At 36.4% G+C, this 10,000-nt stretch overlaps 2 protein-coding genes and 1 non-coding gene across 3 annotated transcripts; 2 read left to right on the top strand and 1 right to left on the bottom strand.

The window, feature by feature from the left end:
• The first annotated feature begins 2,916 nt into the window (after positions 1 to 2,916).
• Positions 2,917 to 2,990, top strand: TRNAI-UAU. Its single transcript has one exon. It is a non-coding gene; the product is annotated as a tRNA-Ile (tRNA).
• A 914-nt stretch (positions 2,991 to 3,904) lies between these two features.
• Positions 3,905 to 5,393, top strand: LOC112506353 (protein IQ-DOMAIN 1-like). The gene is made up of 5 exons (XM_025110360.1): positions 3,905 to 3,979; positions 4,056 to 4,211; positions 4,288 to 4,515; positions 4,615 to 4,728; positions 5,036 to 5,393. Exons 1-5 carry the CDS (start codon positions 3,905 to 3,907, stop codon positions 5,276 to 5,278), a joined length of 816 nt encoding a protein of 271 aa, XP_024966128.1. The 3' UTR covers positions 5,279 to 5,393.
• A 1,368-nt stretch (positions 5,394 to 6,761) lies between these two features.
• LOC112507143 (transcription factor TCP4-like) lies at positions 6,762 to 9,175 on the bottom strand. Its single transcript, XM_025111580.1, has 2 exons — positions 7,153 to 9,175; positions 6,762 to 7,045 (listed from the first exon to the last, which is right to left on the bottom strand). Exon 1 carries the CDS (start codon positions 8,431 to 8,433, stop codon positions 7,189 to 7,191), a length of 1,245 nt encoding a protein of 414 aa, XP_024967348.1. The 5' UTR covers positions 8,434 to 9,175; the 3' UTR covers positions 6,762 to 7,045; positions 7,153 to 7,188.
• Positions 9,176 to 10,000: the final 825 nt, after the last annotated feature.

Genomic DNA, 10,000 nt, shown 5'->3' with positions numbered 1-10,000 from the left:
TATTATTAGGGTTATTAAGAAAAATAGTCATTTCGACAGACCAAATTTATCTTTTAACCATTCATTTTCCACTTTTTCAATAAATATCAACACATCCACAAGTCCCTAAGACGTAACTTGAGGAGGGGGCATATCACTTGTGAGGGGGCGAGCAGGGACGGTCCTAAGATTTTTGATGTTTTGTGCGAAAATAATAAAAAATGCCCCTAGGCCTATTTTTTTAAGCCAATTAAACAACGAAACATGTGATTTTTTTAAGAGTTTAAAACATATTCAAGCTAAGTGTCTCATCCCCTTGTTAATTTTTATTAATTATAATAAAAAAAATACAATGAGGGAGCATAAAAACCAAAACCTCGAATATAAAATGTAGAATGATAAAAGAAAAATCTTGGATTAAGATCATGCTTCCTTCTTTTCCAGTTTTCCTTTTTCCAAATTAAAATTAGCAAAATTGAAACTTTATTGGACTTAAAAACAAGGAAAACCGTAATTAGTTTTCAACTAAAATAGTAAATTATATTTAAATTATTGTCATAGTAATCAAAAAGTAAAACTCAAAAGTTACAGGTTTAAGGCTAAGAGCCTATCTGTTAACAACTTATTCGTTCAACTATGCATGACTGTTTCATAGTGGCTTAATGATATAGAGAGTGACTTATCCAGTAAACTTTTTAGGGAGAGCTTTATATAGAAAGTCAAGCTTTTTTTTTTTCCCAAACATGTCCATTCCAACTAAAAAAACGCTTCTTACATCTGCGAAAAAACTCTCTCAAACAAAAACTTTTACAACTTTCCAACAATGTGCATTCAGTATTCATCACTACTAGGCCTTTGACCTATTTTTACAGTTAAAACTCAGTTGTCCAATTTCCAAATTATTAAACCCAAAACTAGTAATAAATGTCAACTTGATGTCCTTTTAGGCTTTGATACCCTGTGAGACCGCACGGGCTGCACGTGGCCAGGGTCGGCCCTGGGGGCGAGAAACCCAATACTTGCGGAGGTGCCATCCTCAAGACTTGTGAATGTGCTACACATGAAGTGCTTCTTGCGGAGGTGCTACTCATGAAGAGCTTCTTGGTACATGTTTACAAGGCTACGTCATCCTTGGAGCATAAAAAGCCGTTTTTTCTATAAGAACACCGCCCCACAAGTGTTAAACGCAAGTTACGTCTCAAATGCTTACAAAGACGTTCATTTTCTTGAAAAAATAATAAGAAGAATGACCAACAGATAAATTTGATCAGTTAAAATGATTACTTTTGTTAATATCCAATATTATTATTACATCAAATATTGATGTAATAAATAAAATATTTGCTAGAAAGATTCTCCTTTATTAAGCTTTCAATTTCATTGGTTGCTTTATGCTTTGTTATTTATATATCTTTAAGTGATTCCAAATTAGTGAGCAAATTGATGGACCCACATGCGGTCATCTAACATCCCTTCCACTCAAAATTATTTTACTTCCATTTGTGTTTACTATGTATACTATGTAGAAAGATACATCTTGATTTTAATGTTTCGTTTTATTTATATTTGTCTAAGTCAATATAATAATACAGTTTTATATGGTTTTGAGAAAGCGGTAATGTTTTTATTTTTAAATAAAATATAAATATGAATATATTATAAAAAATTAAAAAAAAATATTGATATTAGTACAAAACTAACTATTTAAAATTTCTTTTTTTATATTTCTTTAATTTCTTTTTTTATTTTGGTTTGATAATATATTTTTTATAAAAATAATAATTAAGTATTTTGTTAGAACTCGATAATTATACTAATTATATTTTAGATTTTTTTAATTTAAAATGAGATGTTTATTCTCTATTTGATTATTTTTATCTGTAGTTAGTTACACGAATTCAAACATGAAGCTTTAATAAGTTGTACTTACGCATAATTTACTTGTGATCTTGAATTTTAAGTAATATACATCAATAAACAATACATCATGCATAAAAAATGGTTTCTAAGAGGTTTGTCAAATGCTTTATAATATACTATAGATAAAATAAATTTTTACTTTTGTATTCGACCTTTAATTATAATATAAAAAAATCTATTTTAAAGATATACCCATTAAACTGTGAAGAGTGCTTCGAGATATTAGAAAATACAATAAACATCAACTAAAAAAAAGTCTCTAAATCAACTAAAAATTCGAAAAAAAAAATTTAAAATAAAAAAAAATCCTTCGAAATGGTGAATTCCAGAGCCAAGATGTAGAATTAATGGGAACACTTAGCATAAAGAATTAAAAAAATATTAAAAATAAATATTAATTTTCTAAAAGTGGAAAACACAATAAAAGTATATTAATGAAATCATATAGAGTTAAATACAAATTTGGTTATCGTGGTTTACATAAATTAACGAGTAAGGTCCCTGAAAAGAATTATTAATGAATGATGTCCCTATAGTTTTAACTTTAATAACGGATAGGGACGCCCTTCGTTCGAGGACTTTACTCGTAAATACATATAAACTACAGGGACCAAATTTGTATTTAACTCAAATTATATATTAAAAAATATATATTATAAACTACTCAAGTAAGAATCGGTCCAAATAAGAAAACTAAATATCATGAGAATGTAAGAATAAATTATTAATGAAAGATATATAGTTAAAAAAATGTCAATAAAAACCTTCTAAAAACATGTCAAATGACTTTGTGGGACGCTGATCTACCTTAAATATGTATCTGTTAGAAAAAAAAATATTGAATCTGTTACTAAAAATAAATACTTCGTTACTTCAGTTATTTATATCTTAAAAAAATTAATGAGCACAAAGATTAATGATACTAATAAGTGGTCTCATTGAATATTTGTTTTATGCATCTTGTGCAAAATATATATATATATATATATATCATTCTTTTTAAAGTAAAAAGCAAAAGGTCCCGTAGCTCAGTTGGTTAGAGCGTTGGTCTTATGAGCCGAAGGTCGCGGGTTCGAGCCCCGCCGGGACCATTTAGTTTTTCCAATTTGTGATGAAGTACGAGGCTGTTTTTTGTGCCGATGGATACGACGTCGTCTGATTCAAGAAAACGGTTGAGGTTTCACTTTCTGTTGTAGGTTTGAATACTCAATTAAGGGGGTTTGAAGATCAAACCCTTCCATCTGTAATCTTGTTGGTGCGTCAGCTTCTGAGGGTTCTTCTCACCTAAACAAACCCCATTTCATCTCTGTCAATTTTATTCAACAAAATGGCCATAGCCATGGCCCACGAAACTTGGATTCTTTTCGTCCTACTTCTACAATTACCCTTTATGCACATCTCCTGTTTTCATACCCTCTTCTGTTTCACCACTCAGATTCTGGTACGCCAAACTCTCTTTGTGTTTTTATCTGTGTGTTTATTTATAAGTTGGGTTCAATCGTGTCTTCATGATGATGATGATCTTTGTTGATTGCTTCAATTAGTATCTTCTTGATGATAATGATCTTTGTCGATTGCTTCAATGGCGTCTTCAGTGATGATGATCTGTGTTGATTGCTTTGAATTGTGTGTTATTTCTTATTTAATGGATGCTCAATTTCTTCTTCCCCTGTTCAACAATCAGATTCTGGTACCCAAAACCCTCTTCGTATTAAACCCTAATTTGAATTATCGCTAACGATATGTCTAGGATTGTTTTCACGAATTGGTTCTAATGGTGTAAATAGCTTCTTGTTTGATGTCGGTTTGATTTCTAGATTCTTGCATATGATTGAATCATTGAAGTTTTTGTTGGGAATTTGGGTTTCTGGTTGTATAAAGCTAGGATGGATTTCTGGTTGTGAAGTGTGAGATTTTGATCACAGATTTGTTTAATTAATTTCCCTTTTCTGATGTAATCTATTTTGGGACAATCTTGATTGAAGAACTTGGAAGAAGGTATCAAATGGGTGTTTGTGGGTGGTTCAAGAAGTTAGTCGCCATTAAAAGCAAGAAGGAAAGCAGACCCAAAAAAAAGGAGGTAATGCCATCTTGCCCCTTTCCGAAATCGATCATCTTTCTGTACGTGAAATTGGTATCGGGATTCTTGATCGCAGGTGCAACAGGATTCCAAGATTGCAAATGGACTTAAGGTTCGGGATAATTCTGGGATAGAATCAAGTTTTCGTGCTGGTAGTACCAAAGTTATTGGTCGAAGCACTGGAAAGGAATTTGCTGCCACTCGAATCCAAACTGCGTATCGTTCTTACAGGGTATTAGTTATCGTACAATTTGATACATTTTTCGGGTACATTGTGGTTTTTGTTTTCTGAATTGGATTTCGGGCAGGCAAGAAAAATGTTACGTTGTTTGAAAGGGACGTCAAGATTTCAGGCATTGGTCGAGGCAGATGCTCTTACGAAGCAAGCTTCTTCTGCTCTTGACAAAATACATTTTTGGAGCAGAATACAAACGGAAATCAAAAGCCGACGCTACTGGATGGCGGCAGAGAGCCGGATAAAGCAAAAGAAGCTTGAAAATCGAGTGCAAGTCGAGTCTAAACTTCATGAACTCGAGGTACGAAAGTTTGCATTTTGAAGAATGGATGCCATTTTGTGGGATCCAACACAATTTACACAAAACATCGGTCTGAAAACTCATATTCTCTGCCAACAGGTGGAATGGTCTGGCGGACCTGAGACGATGGAAGAGATTGTGTCCAAGATACAACACCGTGAGGAAGCCACAAACAAGCGTGAGCGTGCAATGGCCTACGCCTTTTATCACCAAGTACGTCACTAACAAATACTTGTTGTCCTACATTTGGTGTGACATTTAGCAAACTGGGACAGGACGGGACTAGGACTTGGACGAAAATGCATTTTTTTGTCCCATCAAAACAGATGGAATAAAAACAGGGAGATGAGACAAGATTGGTAAATTACTAAATTGTCATGTCCAAATTAAAACTTTACACAATTCTTTCACCCACCTCGTTCTTACGGTCCGGTCCGGTCCGGTCCGGTCCTGTCCGGTCGTTGGGTACAAACGCACCTAGAAATGCTCGAAAATGACATTTTTGGATGATTTTATAAAGTGGAGGGCGAACCCAAATCGATATTTTGGTCAAGCTTACTATGATCTAAGCAAAGAGAGCTGGGGATGGAGCTGGAAGGAGCGGTGGATCGCGGTGTGCCCATGGGAGGCTCGGGTGGTTGCACGGCCGGTCGGCAAACAGAACAAGGCGTCTAGAACCACAAAGCATGGTGCACCAAAGATTGTGGTTGCAGTGAAAACGCCGATGGCAAACGGCAAGGGTACAGTTAAAGCAACATATTGAAATGTCGAGAACATATGGGAGAGAGTTCAAACGAGAACTATAAATATTTTAGTAACCTACGAACCAACTGTTTGATGCATCATTCATGATGAATAACTCTCAATAATCATGAATATCATTCATATTCATCATGAATATGATGATATCTATAACAATATTCATTATGAATAAAACATGAATGGTTGGTTTTTATGTTTTTGAAAATATTTACGATTTTTTTGAACGGATAACTTGACAAGTTTTTTGTGGGGAGTGGGAGTGGGAGTGGGAGTGGTTTGTAATTGATTTGTACAATATAATGGCTGTATGATATCCCTTTCAGTGGGGTGTGCTTATTAACATATAGCATATACTATTTAATGAAGTTGGATTATATTTTAATGGAGCTTAATGGGAGTATTTTGTTCCAATGAGTTGTCTTCATCAACCATAAAGAAGTACCAGCAACAGCAACCATGTCCTTATCCCTAAACACATCATCTTTGTATTATTATTATTAAAATAATAAAATTGAATTAATTTATATTGACAGAGAGATTTGCAGGGGCAGAGGGACCATAGACAAAGGCAAAGGTACAAAATTATGGTTTTTTGTTTTTTTCAGCTTCCAATATTCATTATGAATATGAGAGAGATAAACAGTTAGGAATCAAAGCTTTCATGTCCTATCCATTTATTGGCAGGCTTCCTTTTTACAGCAAAGGCAATCTTCAATGAATGTACTGCTACTCATAATTTACATATCATATATATATATATATATATATATATATATATATATATATAATAAATCATTAAACTTTGAATATGACAGCCCAAAATCTTATTTCACTCCTTATCGAAAAATAAGAGATGGTGTTCAAGTCTGAACTCTAGTCTTATTCAATTCAGACTTTTTGTCTAGTTGCATGGGTAATCTAGTTCTAAAACAACATCAAGAAAGATGGGGGAGGTTTCATGATTTTAATGTGCCCTCAAAACCATGCCAAATGAGAATTATCCGAATCGGAGTACCATAGGCACATGGGACAATCAAGATCGAAATTTTGTGAAAAAGAAAACACAATCATTCGTGAAACAGCAATCAGAAGCGATGATAGGACTTCTTACCCGATACTGTTCCCGGATACCCAAGCGATGATAAGACTTCTTACCCGATATTGTTCCCGGATACCCAAGCAGTGATGGAGATGTGAACGATGAGAATAGACTCGTGCTATTGTTCGTTCTTCATCGCATTCTTTTTGCAGGTTTTCGCCATTGCCATCAGCAACAGTTTTCAATAAGATCTCATTGTTTCTGTTTCTGTTTCTGTTTCCAATCCACATGACAAAATTGACCAGTTTTATGAACAAAGGGAAACATTCCCATTTCCTGATTTCATTCCCTTAAAACAATCGAAATCGGTTGATTTCGAGTAAAAAGAAGTATACTAATATTGGATTAGGGAATCATCAAGATTCTATTTTTCCAAGTTTAGTGAAGAACCAAAGTGGAATTAGTTGCTAAATTTAAGGAAACAGAAGTAATTGGGGCATTGAATTTATAGTCTTGAAACAGAAAACACAAAAAGGAAATCCAAACAGAGTCTAGAGCTAAACAGATAGCTCAATTCAAACATGAAAACTGATTCTTGAAATAAAATAAACTGTGATAGAAAAACCTGAATCAAACTCAGATTTGTTCTTCTCACTGTGTAAAGAAGCCATTGGATTCAACAAATTGATACCTTTCTGGGTGCCTCTCGTTCAAGCTGTAAACTTGTTCCTGTAATCGTTATTCAAAATTTATGGAAGTTGTTAGATTCGTATGAAGAAGAAGATGAACATGAAATTTAATCAAATTGGGAACTGGGTTTGGAGTTTTTTCATTACCTTTTGGAGAAAGGATTATCAAGAATGGAGATTGAATCAATCGCGAGAATCGGAGGAAACAGAGGACGGCTTATCGGAGATGCCATCGTGTTCCTCTTCTTCACCTTGGATTCGTGCCGGAATATGGAACCCGGGAAACGTGCCGGAGGTAAATCCAGGCATGGAAGACGGGTGATGAAAAGCTGGTGTTTGATGTTGATCGGCGCCGGAAAACGGCGGCGGGTCGACCCAGGCACGAACCGGAGGTGAGTTGCTGGACTGAAGGGGTCCCCTCTGAGAAATGTAATTAAACAACTGATTGTTTGTTGTTTGGCCAAACAACGGTTGCAGAAACACCGGCGTCTGTGCAGCCGGCGGTGAACTGAAAACAAATCCGGTGGAAACAGCGTCTCCACCGCCACCGCCACCGCCCCAAGCCACCAATCGTTGGAACCCACCAGGCTGGTTTTCCGGCCAACCCGACCCGTCAAAAAACATGCTGTTATTATTACCTTGTTCAGCTGCTTGTTGTTGTTGGTGGTGGTGGTGGTGGTGGTGCGGTGGTGGTTGATGGTGGTGAAGAATTGGATCTTGAAATGATTGAAGAGAAAGTTTCAGATCTTGATTCTGATTACTAGTGGGTCTTGAAAGCAGCTCCGACGTTGGAAAGCTCCGGTGAAATTGCATAGCTGAAGGATTAATATTGACCGGCGTTGATGAACCGCCACCACCCATCGGAAAAAAAGACTTGATTGTATTAGCTATGGAGTTTGAATCAAGAGATGTTGGCAAAAAGGTCGAGTTTTGAGTGTTAACCATATGATTATCAACAATATCATCATCTGGGTGTTCCTCCAAATGACTTAATTGATGATGATTTAGGTTTTCATCATCTGGGTTTTGCTCAAAATTCACAATTGTGGTTGAACCGTGATTTATGGTGGCGGCGGTGGGTTTCCAGGCGGGAAGCTCGGCGAGCTCATCAATGGCGGATTTAGCTTTTTTAATAAGCCAATCGACAGCTTTGCTAGGACGGTCGTAGCCAAGGCGGTCTTGTACGTCGTAAAATTGGATGGCGGTGTGAGCTGAGAGGCGGACACGGCGGTCTCTTGGTCCCTTCGCCGTGCAAACCTTACTGTGTCGATCTTTCCGGCCAGTGGACCGTACAATGTGACCTCCCTGAACTTCCACAATCTCTCCACCGCCGCCGGTGTTCCTCAACCCCAATCTCGACGGCCTAGTTGGTTTCTGCTCCGGATGATGGTGGAGTTCGTGGTGGTGGTACTGATAATTTTCTGCCATTTTTTCCGGCAAATTGGGGGCATATTCTTCTTCTTCTTCTCCGGTATCGTTAGAAGAAAGCAAATAAGAGCGTTTATTCGGTGGCCTCGGCGGCTGAACACCTAATCCGCCGTGAAAAAGTCGGTGTTGGGGAGATGGGATCTCTTGATTCTGGTGAAACTGTCGATGATTTTGATGGAATCCATGGAAATCAATCTGGTCGTCTTCTTCTTCTTCTTCTTCTTCTTCTTCTTCGTCTTCTTCCCCTACATTCAACAGTTCTTGACTCCGATAAAAATGGCGATAATTCCTCTGAGAATCCAGCGTCAAACAACGAATCAGTTGCTGCTCCAGCTTCTTAAAGATCACAACCCCAAATCACAACAAAAATGAATAATCTTGAATCTTGATTTGTGGCAAATTTCTGAAAGAACCCTGATACTGCCACTGCCTATCCCAAAAGGAGCTGCTGCCACACAAATACAACTCATACCCAGAAGCCATTAGAGAAGAAAGAAATCAAAAAACCCTAAAGGAGTAGAGCTCCATAAACCTAAAATTGTAGGCTACCCCATGTCTGATTTCTGTAAACTGTATGTAGAAGTAGAACAGGCTTTTTGAATCATAGACTACCTGTAAATGTGTAGTACAAGTTTACAGAAGAGCCCCCAAAATGGAAGAGAGGGAGGGTGGTTTGTTGTGGTGAACAGTAAAAAAGGGATATTTGGAGAGGAAAGGAGGCCATATTATTAATTTGGGGGCCTACCAGAACACATAAACCCTTTTGGTTTTTGGATGCCAGTCCCTGCTAATTTAATCACTTTCTTTTTAACATAATCCTTTTATTTAATACAACATATTTGGGGTTTCTTTGCTAATTTTAGTAAATATATATTTACTTTTTTTACTTAATCTATACTACATATATAAGCATTTAAGACAAAGTCTTAATTACAACTCTTGAAGCCTAAAGTACTACCATTTTATGCAACAATTTCAAAAATCTCTTAATTACAAATTCTTATGCATAATGTACAAGCTTTTTATGCATCTGCATTCCAAAGACCAAAAATTACCTATGTTGGGCCGGTTTCTTCTTTAGGTTTCTTCCTCTTCTATCTCGACCAAAACTTTTCTTCTCTTCTGTATCATTTCTTTGCACCAGCAACATTTTGGGTTAGAAAGCAGAGGTCTTTCTTCTTCACAGACCTCGTTTGGCGTAACAATGGTGTTCTGGATGTATCATCTCGATCAGAGAACCGATTTCATGTATCAAAGGGATTTGCTCTCCTCTCCTCAGGCGACTTATAAATATCAGTCACTCTCTTCACACACGCTCCCATCGCCTCCCTCTTCAAAKCGACGATTCACAATTGATTTTCCAAGATGTTCGATTCAGGCTCTCGGTAYGATTCACAATTGATTTCTGAATATGGTGAGTTCTAATCTTTCCCTCTTTAAATGTTCCAATTCTTACTTTAATTGTGATTAGGGTTTTGTTCAAATCATGTGAGATCCAAGGATCGGTTCTTTCATCAATGTTTGTTTGAAACTTCATTTGTTTAGCTCCCTGTTTGTTTATCCTGGT

The sequence above is a fragment of the Cynara cardunculus genome (genome assembly GCF_001531365.2).
Source record: "Cynara cardunculus var. scolymus isolate 2C chromosome LG 2, CcrdV1, whole genome shotgun sequence".
Classification (NCBI taxonomy): Eukaryota; Viridiplantae; Streptophyta; class Magnoliopsida; order Asterales; family Asteraceae; genus Cynara; species Cynara cardunculus.
Note: the sequence above shows the minus strand (reverse complement) of the source record. Positions and strands in the feature narration are given on the sequence as shown.

Coding starts and splice junctions, on each gene's coding strand:
- LOC112507143 (XM_025111580.1), bottom strand. CDS start 8,433: ATGGCAGAAAATTATCAGTACCACCACCACGAACTCCACCATCATCCG.
- LOC112506353 (XM_025110360.1), top strand. CDS start 3,905: ATGGGTGTTTGTGGGTGGTTCAAGAAGTTAGTCGCCATTAAAAGCAAG. Junction 4,516..4,614: donor CTAAACTTCATGAACTCGAG/GTACGAAAGTTT, acceptor CTCTGCCAACAG/GTGGAATGGTCTGGCGGACC. Junction 4,729..5,035: donor CCTACGCCTTTTATCACCAA/GTACGTCACTAA, acceptor GATTTTATAAAG/TGGAGGGCGAACCCAAATCG.